Source organism: Notechis scutatus, chromosome 8 (genome assembly GCF_049901735.1).
Source record: "Notechis scutatus isolate UNSWTSFEM ecotype Mainland chromosome 8, rNotScu1.2, whole genome shotgun sequence".
Lineage (NCBI taxonomy): Eukaryota > Metazoa > Chordata > Lepidosauria > Squamata > Elapidae > Notechis > Notechis scutatus.
The window spans coordinates 18,038,643-18,055,459 of NC_142016.1; the positions used below are offsets into that span (position 1 = coordinate 18,038,643).

General features: G+C 42.5%; 1 protein-coding gene across 2 annotated transcripts in view; it reads left to right on the plus strand.

Moving 5' to 3' along the window:
* The first annotated feature begins 616 nt into the window (after positions 1-616).
* The window catches only part of NPHS1 (NPHS1 adhesion molecule, nephrin), a 50,725-nt gene continuing 34,524 nt past the window's right edge, over positions 617-16,817 (plus strand). Inside the window, exons 1-7 of one of the 2 annotated variants that reach the window (XM_026689780.2) lie at positions 617-689; positions 1,789-1,992; positions 5,394-5,516; positions 9,110-9,241; positions 11,927-12,008; positions 13,267-13,370; positions 13,924-14,042. In XM_026689780.2, the coding sequence (XP_026545565.2) occupies positions 629-689; positions 1,789-1,992; positions 5,394-5,516; positions 9,110-9,241; positions 11,927-12,008; positions 13,267-13,370; positions 13,924-14,042 (825 nt within the window). In that variant the 5' untranslated portion in view covers positions 617-628. Of the gene's footprint in view, positions 690-1,788; positions 1,993-5,393; positions 5,517-9,109; positions 9,242-11,926; positions 12,009-13,266; positions 13,371-13,485; positions 13,802-13,923; positions 14,043-16,817 lie in introns of those variants that run through there. The other variant, XM_087970863.1, reaches the window with a different exon arrangement.

Sequence of the window (16,817 nt, forward strand, 5' to 3'; positions counted from 1 at the left end):
TGAATACCACCACTAGTCCCCAGCCCAGACTCCAGGCCATGGATCAGCAGTGGTCCATGGCATACCAGAAACCAGGCCACACTAACAAGCGAAGCCCCATCTGTGGGATGCAGGCAGCACACAAAACCACACACCCCTGCAGATCGTGAAAAAACCCCACTCCATGGAACCGGTCTCTGGTGCCCAAAAAGGTTGAGGGCTACTGAATTAAAGACTTAGCAGCTTCATTCCCAGAAAAGGCTGAGTTTAGGGTTAACTTTGAGCAAAGGTCTTCAAACTTGGCAAGTTTAAGACTTGTGGACTTCAACTCCCAGAATTCCTGATGATTGGAGGAGGAATTCTGGGAGTTGAAGTCCAAAAGTCTTAAAGCTGTCAAGTTTGAAGACCTCTGACTTGGAGGATCTCCCTGTGCCTCTGTCTCCATCTCACATATCATGTTATGTGAACTCCAGCTAATTGTTTTTTCAATATATTGCATGGATCTTGATACTGTAAGTATTTTTTTTTGAACACAGAATGTGCCGACTGCTTTCATGTCCACTATTTGCTCAGTCAATTTGTGCCTGACAACTGTTTGCAGGATTGTTAACATCTGGTTTCTTAATCTCCAGATCATCAGCAAGTAGAAATGGCATATTGTGGCTTGCTTGTTCCCCTCAGCTTCTACTTTATTCTGGATGTGAACAAAGGTGAGAACATTCAGCAAAAAAAAAAACCAGCAAAAGGCTGGGACACTATTCTATGTTTTGGTCCTGATAAGAGGCACAGAGGGAGCATTTATACCTGGCTATATATATAAAGATACAGATGTGGAAAATCCACGCAGAGTGATATTTTCAGGTGGTTTGCTTTGCCTTCTTCCTAGGGCTGAGACAGAGAGGGACTGGCCCAAGATTACCAGCTGGTTTCGTGTCTAACGTGAAACTAGAATTCACTGTCTCCCACTTAATCTAGTCCATTTCCTTTAATCACTACATCAAACTGGCTACCAGTGTGAGCGCTTATGGCAGATAATATTACTTAAAATGATAAACGAAGGAGCAAAATGTAAATTTGCATTGGGCAAGTGCATCTTGCCTGTCTCCAATTTTTTGATCTTTCTCCAGCAGATCAGATAGTAGCAGGGAGAAGTATGACACAGCTGACAGACCAAAGGAATAATGTTTGAATGTAGGGTTTCCCCCCTCCCCCTCTTCCAATTTTCTCCTTTCTCTTTAAGCAGACTTTCTCAGCTTTTCCAAATTAAACATTCTTACACAGTTTGTGTGGCGCTTGGAACAGGATAGGCTGGCTTTGAATGAGCATCTCAACTGCTGAATGTCAGGTTTCCAAGTGATGAAATCCATTTAAAAAGAAAAGAGCAAAGCCCATCTTCCAAGACAATTTCTTTTATTTAGGAAAGCATCAAATTGGCAAAGTCTGTTGTAATTCCGGATCTGACACAACCTGGAATTACACCACATAATATTGGAAGTTAGAAACAACCCCCAAAAGTCACATTCCCCAATAGAAGTAAATCAATGTTGCCTGGTGTCATCAATCTCCACCTCCAGGTGTCAGCAGGGTCAGATTTTGTTCCCACGGGAAGAAGAACCACCTAGCCTAAACAACTCTCTCTATCTCCACTCCTCCCACCTTAGGAATGGGGCAAGCCCGAAACCCTTTCCCCCAACACCAGCAAAGAGAAAGAAAGAAAAGGAATATATAATAAGGCTAAATAAAATGGCTACGCATATGTCAATTTCGAGCTTGACACTGAGATTCATCCATGTTTTTTGGGCCTGGTAGGTTGCCAAGCAGAGGTGCTTCAGCAGGTTTTCCGCGTGGAGCCAGAGAACGTCACCGTTCTGGAAGGGGACACAGCCCTGCTGAAGTGTGAGGTGGAGAACCCTACTGGCACCGTGCAATGGGTGAAGGATGGGCTTTTACTGGGCCCCAACTGGACCATCCCTCGGTTCCCCCGTTACAGCATGGTGGGCGACACTAGCAAAGGTGAGATTTTGTAGAAATACAAATTGGCTTCAAACAAAAGTTCCAACTAGGCTGGAAAGTTCATGTAGTTTAGAGGTGGGTATTCAGCTGGTTCTGACCAGTTCTGGAGAACCAGTAGCGGAAATGTTGAGTAGTTCGAAGAACTGGTCAATACCAACTCTGACTGGCCCCGCCCCCATCTACTCTCTGCCTCCCGAGTCCCAGCTGATTGGCTGGGTCTTCTTTTGCTGCCCTGCACAGGAGAACGGAGCTGGAAAGCAGGTTAGTGAGGTGGGGAGGGAATGGGGATTTTACAGTATATCCTTCCCCTGCCACGCCCACCAAGCCGCACCCACCAAGCCACACCACGCCCACCAAGCCACACCCACAGAACCACTAGTAATTTTTTTTTTAATCCGACCACTGATGTAGTGTGCTGGAGCCTGGGCCCCCAAATTGGGACAGCGTTGTCTTTGCAGGCTAAACCAGATTGGAATCACAATCAGATGCGCCACTTGTACTTGATTGTAAACCTACATTGAGAGAATTTTGAAAGCCTGAAAGTACAAATCTGCCCCCACCCGTCTGCTTTACCCTAGGGAGAATTCCTTTTTTTGTTGAGTTTTTTTTGTGTGTGTGTGTTTCAAATTTTATTATTAATTAATATAAAATACCAAAACACAAAAAGAAAATAGTGGGAAAGTAAGGAAGGGTAAAGGGAAGAGAAAAGTATACGGCAAAGGGGAAAAAAAGAAAAGAAAAGGCGTTGGCTTCTGACTCCTTTTGGTGTAGTAGAATCTATATATATATAAAGCGAAATACCACTCAGGCATCATCACAAAATCTCCAGAACTGTAGAGCCTACAAACTTGAAATTTGGCACGTATGTTCCTCTTGGCTTCTAGGTGCTCACTAAGAAAGGATTTTTCTAAATGGCCATCAGAACATTAGTATTTCATGTATTATTATTAACACGCTCTGATGCTAAGGAGTTCTACTTCCCCTCCCCACCTGAAAAGAAATCTGTTTCAAATGCAAAACACAAGCAGAGAAGAGTTTCAGTTTCAATTTCACAGCACCAAGCAGCTTTAGTACAGAACAGTTGAGCTAAGCCACGCCCAGGCTCCTTGCTGTCTCCTTCTTGCTCACACAGAAAATACTGTTTCAGTTTCCAAACAGCCCTCAACTTTCCTCACACACTGACAGGATGCTAGCCAGATGAATACCGATGGAGGCTGGTAGGCAGAGGCAGAATTTTTCCCCTCTTATTTTCCTCCCCAAAAACTAAGCCCAACCACATAGTTTCATAGCGAAGCATGGGTATTGAGCTAGTAAGATAATAATTTTACTTTTATATAATAATGTATACTAGCCATTTCTACAACAACAAACCTATCTCACTAGCAAAACCCAAAATTAAAGTTTCATTTCCCCCCCATCCCAAGCACAAAGTCCAAAAGCAGTTTCCAAGGAGAGATAAAATTAGTTGTGTTCTATTCTTTAATCAGAGCAGTCAATCTGGCCGTCTTTGCTAATTCCATCAACTTTTGTAGTCATTCATCCATTGTGGGAAACAAAGTGTACTTCCACTTTGGGGCATAAAATAATCCCCACTAGGGAGAGTTCTTTCTGGGCCTCTTTTATTTTTATTATTTTATTATTTTTAATCCCTCAAACAAAAATTTACAAATTTGAACAAGCAAAATAAGAAAATTAAAATGCCATGGGGAGGATAGGCTTATCAGTGCACCTACACACGCCCCCTTAGGCACCTATTAAATATAGAGTGACATGCACAGAAGTCAAATTAGAATGAAAACAAAGTTAATAGCTGAGATAAGTGAATCAGGTATTCCAGGCTTTGACATCTCTGTTACAAATATTGAATTTTTTACAATCAAGTTTAGATCGGTTTACGTTAAGTTTAAAGCAATTGTTTGCATGTGTTACATTGATTAAACCTTAAAAAAAAAAGCCATTTACAAGCATTATGTACAATAGTACCCACCCAATACCCAGCTGTGGGCTGTGCTGTCTCTTATCTGGCCATTTTCTCAGCACTCGGTCTCCTAAAATGTTTCCTACATACCATCACCGATTGTTTTTGGCTGCTGTATCCTTTTATAGAGACGAGGTGGCTCAGTGGCTAAGACGCTGAGCTTGTCGATCAGGAAGGCTGGCAGTTCGGCAGTTCGAATCCCTAGCGCCGTGTAACGGAGTGAGCTCCCATTACTTGTCCCAGCTTCTGCCAACATAGCAGTTCGAAAGCAGGTTAAAAAATGCAAGTCGAGAAATAGGGACCACTTTGTGGGAAGGGAACAGTGTTCCATGCGCCTTTGGCCACATGACCATGGAAACGTCTTTGGACAGCACTGGCTCTTCGGCTTTGCAACAAAGATGAGCACCGCCCCCTAGAGCCAGAAACAACTAGCACGTATGTGCGAGGGGAACCTTTACCTTTATCCTTTTATATTTTGTGTTTCTTTTTTCTTTTTTAAAGTTCACTTTAGTATACATTTTTTTATTTATTTTAAACTTGTGAACCTTTGAGCATGGATCCTATGGGATACACTTGAGATATTTTTTTACTTGACAATTGTTCACAACCTTAATCCTGGAGGCCATTTATGACCTATCCAAAGCTTTGCTGAACCCCTCAGAGTCCTCTTAACCATTGCTTAATTGGGCCACCAACTGTGGCAGCAGTCATGAATAACTAAGTTCCGGGGGGGTGGGTGGGGGCACCCCAATGCCATTAATCAAGGCAACCTAAAAAAAGAAAGCCATTCTGACTTTGTGCTTACAGCCCGGCCGAAAGCTTTTCTCTCTCTCTTTCTAAGCAACATGCAAAACCGTTTGGGGATCCTCAGATTATATTAGGCAAGAATAAAAACCTCATTCAGGAGTGCTGCTTTCCGGTCATACTATTCCAGCTTTGATCGAGCACTTCCAGCCATTCCCTTGACTTCCTTGACTTTCCCTGCAGATAGCCTCGGCTTGAAAGCTCTTCTAAAGCAATCTTTGCCCAGCTTCCCATTACTTTGGCGAGAAAAAAAATTTCAAAGAAGACAGATGGGAGAGTGAGAAAAGGTTGGGAAGCCTTTCCTAAGTTTGACTCAGAAGTTATGAACGCTGGAAAATAATTGCTCGATTTGCTTTTGAACTGAGCAAATGAGTCCCAGTAATGCAATCCATTATTTCAGAGACTTAATGTTCTCAGGCCCCATACCTCCCATTGTAGATATGCTTCACCTCATTTACTTCACAGGAGGATGAGTTAGAAGTAGGTTGGCCTGTTGTGATTGGAGAGGAATCTGCCCCAAGGTTGTGTGGGCAAGAATTATGCTAGGGGTGTAACTCATGAGTAGAATTAATATGAACCAAAATGCACTTATCTCTTTGCTTGTGTCTTGTTGCTTTAGGGATATATAACCTGCAAGTGATAAAGAGCCAATTGGAAGATGATGCCATGTATGAATGCCAGGTTGGACCCACAGAAAAAAGCCCTGGCATAATTTCCAATAGGGTGCAACTGACAGTGCTTGGTAAGTATAGCTGGAGTCACACTGCCTTAGGAAGATCTCTGGAACTTAACTTTGATTATAGCAGGGGTGTCAAATTGGATTTCTTCGAGGGCCAGATCAGCATTATAGTTCTCCTTTGTGGGCCAGCGGAGGTGGGGGGACAGGGAGGAAGGGAGACGGGACGGATGCCTCCTGCAGCACCTTACTGGTCAAAATGGGGCACGTGGCAGCTGTGCGTGGCCTTCCTGCACCCTGTTTTCAGCCTGGACTGCAGCAGAGGTCTCCATGCTGTTGTGGTCCACTAGTGGCCAGCGGAGCTGGCAGCAGATTCAGACAGTGAGGAGGTTGGGGAGGAACGTGGGCCAGTTCTGGAATCTGGGGAAGGCTCTGATGAGTGCTCTGCATCAGAGGCAGAGATGGGGCCAGGGCTGCCGGACAGTTATCAGCTGCTTTCAGAGTTGGAGATCAGTGGGGAACAAGAATAGCTGGAGCCTGCTCCCGACGTGCGCATGCACAGAGCTGCCAGGAGAAGGGAACAGCTAAGGAACAAGGGTCAACTCGGGAGTAAAGGCACAGGTAGACGGTGAATGGCCCCTCCCATAGGGAATAAAGAGGAGCGAAAGGGGAGTGGTGTTTGCAGGAGACAATTAGTTCATTTAATTAGTGTGAAGATTTGTTCGTGACTGTCAGAGACTCCTTGCCAAGTATTTTCTTGTACAGCATTGCACTTGTAGACTATTGGCCTGGCAGCTCTCCAAGCCTGATAGATCTGTGGTTGTAATTCACCCTTAAAAGATGGTTTGCCAGGACTTTGCTGGATGTGAATGATAGGAATTCACATTAGCCTAATAAAAAGGGGTTTTGCAGACAAGGAGTCTGCTTTGTGATTTCGTGAAGCCTGGGTCAGAACACACGTGGCCCATTTTTGGCCAGCAGAGTGCTACTGGAGGTTGAGGAGGCCAAAAACAGGCCACGTGGGGGCATCCCGAGGCCTCCATGCGGCCCATTTTGGCCAGCAGAGGCACCCTGGGATGCTCCTTTGCTATTTCCAGGCCAGTCCCGCAAGCCAGATTTAAGTATCCCGTGGGCTGGATCCAGTCCACGGGCCTTGAGTTTGACACCCCTGGATTATAGGAATCATTGTTAATATGAGAGATAAAGAGAAACCACAATGACTTCTACTCAGAACAATGGGTTTAACCAGATCAGTGACCAATCTAATGGCCTGCGTTGCATCACATGCTCTGCTTTGGTTCGTTTTAACTTAGATTAGTTTTTGCGACCTGGTGTGTTGTGCAGGACATTTGGCCAATTTAAGGATCATTCAATGTCATGAGAAGATTGGCTAATTCAATGAGTGGATACGTCTGTGGAGCAGCCACAACCTTCAGAGGGCATCTAAGGGGCTTTGGTATCTTTGCTGTCCTATTTAAATTAGAACTAAGGAGAAATTTCTTGACAGTTAGAACAATTAATCAGTGGAACAACTTGTCTCCAGAAGTTGTGAATGCTCCAACATTTGGAAGTTTTTTAAAAGTTGTTGGATAACCATTTGTCTGAAGTGGTGTAGAGTTTCTGCCTAAGCAGGGGGTTGGACTAGAAGACCTCCAAGGTCCCTTCCTTCTATTCTATTCTATTCTATTCTATTCTATTCTATTCTATTCTATTCTATTTTCTAATCATTCTATTCTGTTCTATTCTCTATTCTATTATATTCTCTCTTCTCTTCTCTTCTCTTCTCTTCTCTTCTCTTCTCTTCTCTTCTCTTCTCTTCTCTTCTCTTCTCTTCTCTTCTTACAGTGTCCTCTCCCAGGATTCAAGAGAAACCAGTTCAGCACGACAGATAGTTCAATATATCACCTTCTCCTTCTCAATCTCCTCCAGAAGATATTCAAATCTTCTGCATCATTAATTGGAGGGATATTTTTAGAGGAGCAAAGGAGGTGGAGCTGAAAAAGCTCCACTCAGAATGAACAGGCAATAGTCTGCAGGCAATCTTTTATTTTTTAAATTTCCCCCGGAACTACTAGGATGACATCACACACCCTTTTTGGGCAGGAGACAAATAAAGTAGACATGTGAAATTTCTGATGGGCTTAGCACACCTTATTCACATTACGCTCACCTACCCTTTAGATGGAACACATCCAAACATTACCTCATCGTTGGGCCTTTGCTGCCAAAAGAAGTGATTTAAAATGTGCAACCGCCACTGCCAAAAGGTTGCTTGTCTCTGTTTTAATATAATCTAACCTAACCTAGTTTAACCTTTATTAAGTCTTCTGTGTTTCTACAGGAAAGTGATTTGTAGGAATGCCCACAGAAATTGAGCAGAAAATCCTTTTCTCCTTCAATCCAATCCAGCTAGAAATTTACAAGGCTCTAGTTTCAACGATAGCATACAGGTAGCGTTCAGCCTTGCAACCATTCATTTAGCAGTTTGTTGTTGTTTTTAACTTTTTTATTATAGAATAAAATATGAAAATATGAAAGCAAATAATAGGACACAGTAGGGAGGAAGAGGGGGAAGAAAAAAATGTTTTTTTAAAGTTAATTTTTTTTTAAACAAACACAAACAAAAACAAAAAAATACATTAAAAACATTGAACATGGTACAATCCTCCTAACCCACATCTTTGTCTTACATTGCTAAATCACATAGTAATAATACATGTTTACATAATGTATATATATATGTTCTTAAGTTTTCGTGGGTATTTATATGTGTGGTATTCAGCTTTGTTCGGGTATTTTTCCACGTCATTATAGTTGTGCTTTTAAAGTTGTAGCAACGTTTCGGCAGAATCTCATCTGCCATCATCAGGCTTCTGTATAGTGTTCGTCTGTGAGTCAGACTTTCACAGCCATTTCTGTTTTAAATTTAGTGCTAGCCTACTGCTGTGCCAGAATGGTTTTTTTCTTCATCCTGATTGGTTGGGAGTCTTGGTCTGTGTTTATTGGTCTTGGAGTTTGCTGTGTTCTGCTTGATTGGTGTTTCTAATATCTTCTGTCTGTTTTGTAGCTTTTTTTTGTCTTGACTGGCTGGCAACATTGTGTTTCCTGTATTGGAGGCTTTTAGTGCGGCTTGGCTCCGAGTAAACGGACGGCTATCATTTATTAGGAAGCTAGGTTTCATCTGGGTGCCTGGTTGGGGTGTGTTTGAGCTGGAGGTATCGGGGGCGGGGGGTGGTGTCTGTTTGTGCCCAGGTGTTTGCTTGGCTTGTGGTGTGGAGATTTTTTGTTTGAGAATGCAGGCTTCCAGATAATTGACGGTCTGGTGGAGTCATCTCTTCGTCAGACGAACACTATACAGAAGCCTGATGATGGCAGATGAGATTCTGCTGAAACATTGCTACAACTTTAAAAGCACAACTATAATGACGTGGGAGCAACAGGCTGACTCTGTAAACCGCTCAGAGAGGGCTGTAAAGCACTGTAAAGCAGTATATAAGTCTAAGTGCTATTGCTAGTGCTGTTAATTAGCAATGGAAATTCCCCTCTCAATTATGGTCATAGGTCAAGGACTAACTGTACCATTTAAAAATAATAATAATAAAACCAGAATTTTAAGACAATCATATACCAATCCTTCACTTTGCTTCTTTTTCTTGCAGTTCTCCCCAAAAGCCCACTTTTTGTAGAGTACGAAGCTAACAGCCTGGTGACTTGGATAGCTGGCACGGAATACACCCTCTGCTGCCAAGTGAAGGATGCCCGACCACCAGCTGAGATTACCTTCTCCAAAGGTGAGCCCATCGCTTGAGCATCCCAGACACCGTTTCCTTCCCTCGCCTTGCCTTTTTTCAATTCATGTCAGTGGCTACATAAATTCTTTCATAGCCGGCAGGAATTGCAGATCTTGCAAAAGTTACCAAACGTCAGTAAATTTTTCATGGGCATTTTTGTGCAAAACACAAGGGGACCTGCTGAGTTTGTGTGGGGTGAGAAGTTCAAGACAGATACAGCAACTCATAGTTACTTTGCAGAAACTGTTACTGGGGAAAGTCACGCTGCAAGCCGTCCTTTGTGGATTCAAAGCCTGAGGTAACAATTTACACCAGGGGTGTTAAACTCCAGACCCGTGGGCCTGCTACGGACCGGACCAAGAGGTGCTTAGTTCTGGCCCTGGAAACAGCGAAGGACCGGCTCACGGTCCTCTCAAGTTCCATTTTCACTAGCAGAGGGTTGCCGGAGGCCATCGCAGCCAAAAATGGAGCTCGCGAGGGCCACACGCAGCCCTCCTGAGTTCCGTTTTCACTGGCAGAGGGTTGCTGGAGGCCGTCACAGCCAAAAATGGAGCTTGGGAGCCCCTTTTCACTGGCAGGGCACTTGGGCCACCACAGGTGCCCCAGACACAAGTGACATCGAGCTGGCCACACCCACCCTGGTCACACTCACTCTGCCCCCCCCCCAAGGTCAAACACAACCCTGATGTGACCCTCAATAAAAAATCAAGTTTGATACCCCTGATTTACATCATGGAAAAGGCCACCAATGAACCAACTGGAGATCTAATTCCACCGAATGTTGACATGGGACATCGCTCCTTAGACATCGCTATACCTTGTATTAGCAGAACACAAGCAGAAGGTGCTTCATTCTGAGAAGGCATGAGCAAAACAGCCCCTGGCAATGACTTTGCAAAACAATGCAACTTCTTGCTTCTACAGGTAACAGCCACTGGATTGCTTCTCTGACTTCCTCTTTCATCAGTTCCAGATGCTGGAGGAGGCATCCGGTCAGCTACTGGAAGCATTAAAAGAAAGTTCTGACTCTTCCAACAATTTGGAACTGCCTGTTGAGGCTCTGAGACAAGATGACTTATCTTGTTGAGGCAAACACATTGTGTCATGCCCCTGAATCCGAGGAGGAAGATGAACAGATGACAGGGAGTAGGAGTGTGGCTCCCTTGGCTGTGGAGGAAACTGGGGAAGGGCAAAGTCTAGCTGGGCAGAGCAGGGGAGAGGTAGAACAAGGGAAAGGGAATTTAGAGGAAGACCCAGGCCCACCCCATCCTAGGGCATGCAGGGAGGAACAGAGAAGAGAGCAATGTGGGTTGCGTGGCTTACGGGGGAGGAAAGGGCCCTGATTCCCTTCATTAGCCAAACCTGGGAAGAGAGTTTAAAAGAGATGCATGCTGAGTGTGGCCTCTGCTGGGAACAAACGTGAGTTTATCTTGTGTTGACTTTGGTTATCTGCATTCCTAGCATCCTCCCAACTGGGTTCCTTCACATCTGGAATTCCTTATCTTGCCCTGCCAGGCTAATTACCTCATTTTGCCTTCTTTGGACTTATAGTTACAGTTTTTGTTAACCTTGTTTGGACTTGATTCTCTGCAGCCAAAGGCTGTTCCTGGAAGAGTTTTTCTCCAGCCAGAAGGTGACCAGGACATTGGGGGCAAAGTTGGAACTAATAAAGGGACTCCTACTGACTGTGTTGCCTTTGTGCCACACCCCGAGTCATCACACACTGCCTTTGTGCCCTTATGAGGAGACTTGCGTGGAAAATGCCTCACTGAGATGAATCAAAGCTGTCTTGCACAGGCCAAATAAACAGGCAAAGAAGGATTGTGAGGCAGAAGTTATCTCACAAAGCAATGCAGGCAATTTACCTATGGCTGTCTTTTCAATTTGAGCTAACTCAATCTACAAATATTTTCAAGCCCTTCTCTTTCACTCACATTCTGTGGCTCAGTTCATATAATATGTGGATTAGATTAAAATTAGGTTGGATGATTTGGGGTACAACATCTTCAGCTGAATAATTGAATACTAGATGAAGTAAAATCCAGTGCCTCACTGGATGTGTTAATAATGAAGCTACACAGATATTTTGGACATCAAATGGGTCATTGGGGAAGACTGATGCTTGCAAAAAAATCAAAGGCAATTGAAAAAAGAGGCCAACAGAAAACAAGGTGACTATTTCTGATGATGCAAGCAGGTGCTTACAAGACACAATAGTCAATCCTGGAGAAATAATGTCCATCAGGTCACAAAAAGTTGGAAGTGACTGAGTGATTATATAACAAGTTGTGGGAACTCACTCGTTGTCTTAATATGTTATAGTAACATTGGACGTTCATGTGAAGCCAAAACATTTAATTGGGCATTGCATGTTATATGAATGTAACAATCCTGTTTTCGTAGTGCAAGTCTGATATTTAACATGTTACCTGGTTTCTCTATCCTTATCCTTAAAACTGGCAATAAGATGTTTCTGTGTAGAATTTTCAAGCCTTTTTGAATTCTTTCTTGGCAGATAAAATGACCATTCAGGAAATGGCCTGAATGACCTTCATATCAACTTCCTAAGAATTATAGGAATTACTCTAGTACATCTGGAGGGCACGGGCTTATAGAAACTGTAGCTACAAATCTGTAGTCTTTAATGTGTGCAATCTGGAATTTTACCTATTTTTTTTAATCCAGCTGACAAAGAACTGGCAGATGTGACATCTACTATCATACCTGGTTCTGCAGCCAAACTCTTCAGCACTGAGGCCACGTTGAGGTAATAAAGAGCTGAATAAAGGTTCCAAGGAGATTGACAGCTGTTAGTTTTTCTTACCCAGTTGGTGATATTTCAAGTTTTTAAGAACCAGAAGATATAAATTCGTATCTCATGTTTGCCATGAATTCCACGACAGGTCTTCATGAAAGCAGCCCTCAGTTGAAGCTTACTATTCTTTTGCAAAATGGAAAGAAGATGTTTAAAAGAAAAGGGTTGTCCAAAAAGACCAAGTCAGAATCCATCAGTTCAGGCCTACTCTTGCAATACTAATGTGGAAAGCCTCCCCTGTGAGAAATTGTAGGTGACACTGGGACAGGATTGTAAAGGAAAGCGGAAATAAACTAACAGGAGATTTAAAAAATGAGGCCATTGGTGGTTTATCTCATTACAACTCAGTCCAGGTAGTGAGAAATCCAGGAAGAAGCAGCATTACAAATCATTCAAAACATTCTCCTTTAATTAGCCCACTATAAATGAGGCCAGGAAATTCCAAAACCAGTGTTGGAAGAAATATCCATTTGTTTCACTTCCAAGCTGGGAGAAAAACGCTGGAAACAACATGGAGGCTGATTGGAAAGATGGTTTATTGAACAGAGCCACAAAGACAGTTCCGGGTCAGCTGAACAACTGGTTGAATGAGTGGATGGATCTTTATAGGTTTCTGTGACTCTGATGTTTGAACTGTTCTGGGGGTGGTGCAAGAAAGGGGCTTGTGTTCTGAAAGGGTGTTGGGCAATTCCTATTGTGGCTAAATGGCTTTCATGATCCTGTGTTGGATCTTGGGTGAGGGGCTGCTCTCTAATCCTTACCATTCTGTCTTTCTTAGCTGTCAAACTTTGCTGCAAGGAGTTTCGAAATATCCTGTCTTGAATGGGCTTCTGCTGGCAGTACTTGCTTTGCTTATGAATGGAGCCATCTAGATAGTTGGCTTCCTCTTTCAATAAGCTCTTTATCTCCTTAAGTGCTGGCATCTGCTGAGGGCTATTAAGAAAGACTTGGGGGGCTGCTTTCTGTCTTTAAGAGCATGTTTCTCCATTTCTCTTTTAGGGAAATATAATATTTTTTTAATATTTCCCAAAATATTTCATTCTTCTAGGAGGAGAGGTGAGGAGCTTCCCACACCTGTTTCCAAGATTCTGTGTTTACCTATAATCTAGCACTAAATATCCTTTATTGAAATCTGCGTAGGTCCTTGATTTTTCCCAGCATCAAGGGCTTTATACCACACAACTAATTTTTTTTTTATGTTTCCTTCCAGGTTCACCCCCCAGAGTTCAGACAACAAGGAACTGCTGACCTGCAAGGCTGCGAGCCCAGTGACTTTAACACCAGTCTTTGTCAGCTTCACCATGAACATCCTGTGTGAGTTGTGTGGAATGCTTTGTCAGGCATTTTACCCAGGATTAAGGAAGTGTCATCAAAATAACTGCACAAGTGCTCAAGGCAGCTCTTATTACAGTGTTAATAAAAAACAAACACAAAAGGAAGTGGGCTGGGGAGAGAAGGAGGAGGAGGATGTAAGGAGGAGACAGACAGGAGAGAAATTACTCTAAGTGAATGTAATGTAGAAGGGGACGAGTACCAGGAAAGTAAAGGAACCAGGAAATCTAAGGAAAGTAAATGGATAAGATCAACCAAGGAAATCACTGAGATTACATGAAGGGTGTTTTTGAGACCATTCTTAAAACAGCTGGCTGGGGAATTCTGGGAATTGACTTTCGCATATCTTAAACTTCCCAATGCTGAGAAACACCGTTCTAATGGATGAAAGGTTCCTCAATCTTGGAATACAGGTGAAGCTTTGGGAGGAAATTACAAGGTGCATCGCACACACCAAGCAAGATGCTAAGAACTTCCAAAGTTCAACCTCCCAGATTCTAAAGTGCTAGTGGGTTCTCTCTCTTTTTTTTGATAGTCCCACCTCAGCTGCCTGTCATCATGGGCTACACTGGAGCAATTGTAAAAAACAAGGAACTGAAACTGACCTGCATTTCTACAAGTGGAAATCCTCTTGCTACACTGCAGTGGTTGAAGGTGAGCGGAAGAAGTTTAATAAAGTATATGAGTTTGGGATTGATGGAGTGCTAGCTATGTGAATAAAATCCCCAGCTTGGAATTCTGGACTGAAACCCAGTAAGGGAGGGAATAATAATGACAGATATGGATTTTTTCCCTTGGTGCAAGAATTTTGCTTTAGAGTGTTCGCATCAGAGACATGCCTAAATTAGAATATTTTTATTTAAGGGATGCAATTACACTTATCAGTAATTGCATTCCTGAGTACATGGCTAGATTGGCACAAAATACTTAACTTGGTTGCTGAGTTAACCAGTATGGTTATTGTCTTGCAGCAATGGCATTCAAAGCTAGGATTAATCACCTACCTATAACTAGTCTACACGTGGTTTAAACTGTTGTTTATTTGTTTTCATAAGGCTTCCTTTGTAATGCCTCCAATTTACTGTTTTTTGACTCAATGACTGAGTGCATAAATTGTGTTTAACTTGTTTCATTGCCTTAGTCCATTTTGTGTTATTTGCATGTTGAATCCTACCAAGTTCATACAGTACATTTCTTCAGGTTCTCCCATTGTGCCAAACACTATCCAATAATAAAACTAATCTTAGCCTATTGTGAGAATGCAGCTGCTGCTAAGCCTTTAATTGATTCACTTAAATATGTCTTACAAACCTAGTTATTTGGGGCACATTTCATCTGTGGGGAAATTCATCCAAGGAAGAATAATTCATGGGGAAGGGCATGTGCAGCTTGCTTAAACTGCTGAATGCCAGCATGAAGTCCTCAACTTCTGACTGGCTGCTTAATGAATATTCATTAATGCTCGGCCACACAAAAGGGGACTTATGATCCAAGTTTGAAGTTTTTGACATCTGGCCCACCTACACCGTTGCAGTCATTTGACCTCATTTTGGGCGATCAACAACCAACCTGACTTTTATGGCCGTTTGCAGCATCCTGGGATCATGTGACTGCAATTTATGATGTCTCTTCTGGAAACTGACATTTTTCTGGAAAAAAAATGTCCCACAGGGAAAAATAGTTCAACTTAACGACCATGGTGTTTGCTTAACGGTTACGGCATTCGCTTAAAGACTGCTGCATAAAAAGGCTGTAAAATCAGTATACCGTCATCAGATGACCTTGTTTTATATCCCTCATGACTTATGGCTGAAATTGTGGGCTCAGTTACAGTTGTAAATGGAAGACGATCTGTAATACTAAAAGGGAAAGAGGCAAGCATCTTTTAGTAGAGAGAAGACAACATTATAGAGGAAGGACAAGCAAAGAAGGCAAGAGACTGATGGAGACGAGATTGCATCTGATACAGATACAGATTAAGAGAGTTGGAAGGGACCTTGTAGGTCATCTTCTCGTCCAGCCCCCTGCCCAAGCGGGAGACCCTACACCATTTCTGACAGATGGCAGTCCAGTCTCTTCCTGAAAGTCTCAAGTGATGAAGCTCCCACAACTTCCGAAGGCAACTTCTGTTCCATGGGTTGATTGTTCTCACTGTCAGAAAATTCCTCCTTATTTCCAGGTTGAATCTCCCCTTGTTCAGTTGCCATCCATTATTCCTTGCCTGGCCATTGGGTGCTTTAGAAAATAGCTTAGCCCCCCTCCTCTCTGTGGCAGCCCCTCAAATATTGGAAGACTGCTATCCTGTCTCCCCTGGTCCTTCTCTTCACTAGGCTAGCCAAGCCCACTTCCTGTAACCGTTCCGAACCTCCCCCAAACTGTTGGAAGTGTAACTGCGTCCAGGGAACACACTTCCATATGTAGTGGACATGTCCATATGCTCAGAAGTTTTGGAAAAATATCAAAAATTGGATTCTAAATATAATTAAACAAGAAGTAAAAGTTGAACCCAAAACCTTTTTGCTGGGTATGATAGACTCACAAATAGAAAAAAAATATCAATATTTAATCTTGCACATTATAATGGCAGCCAGAATAAGTTATGCTCAAAATTGGAAACTGTCTATTGTCCCTTAAGAAGAGATGGTCATTAAAAAAATCCATGAGTGTGCAGAGATGGACAGCCTAACCAAATTACTAAAAAACAACACAGATAGTGAATACTACAAAGTTTGGAACTGTTGGTACGAATGGTTAAAGAAAAAGCAACATTTGACAACTGAATAAGTTATGAAGGACGTGCGTTTAATCATAAAGTATTCTGTGAAATTAAAACATTAAAAGACGAGGAAGGTATTGTAACACGGTAGATCACGTCAATGTTATGGGGTAAAAGAAAAAAAGAAAAGAAAAATGTAACCAATGCTCAATACCTGCTGCAAAATGTATATATGTATATACAGTAAATATTTGTTTATATTTTTGTTTCTTTCTTTTTAAATGTTTTAAATATATGAAACTTAAATAAACTTTATTTTATTTAATAAAAAAAAAGAAATACAAGGGAGGGAAAGAATAACGACTTTCACTTTCCTTGTCTTCTCGTTCTGTAGAGTGTTGCATTTACATATCATTAAAGAAAGAAAGAATGCTACTTTGCATAACATTTACATGTGCAAATGTACAGAGATAAATTAATGTAAATAGAAGTCAACTTAGCTCCCGGTCGTGGGGGTGCGGGGTGGAGAAACCCCACTGGCTGTCTCTGTTTGCTGACTGTGTATCAGCTACATTTGGTGAGATTGGACTAGACAGTTCGTCAAACAGAGGATGCTTTCATACTATTAATGGCCCCTTGTAAAGTCAGACCCACAAACCTCTAACATGTTACTTCTAGGCCAGGGGTGTCAAACTCAAGGCCCACAGGCCAGA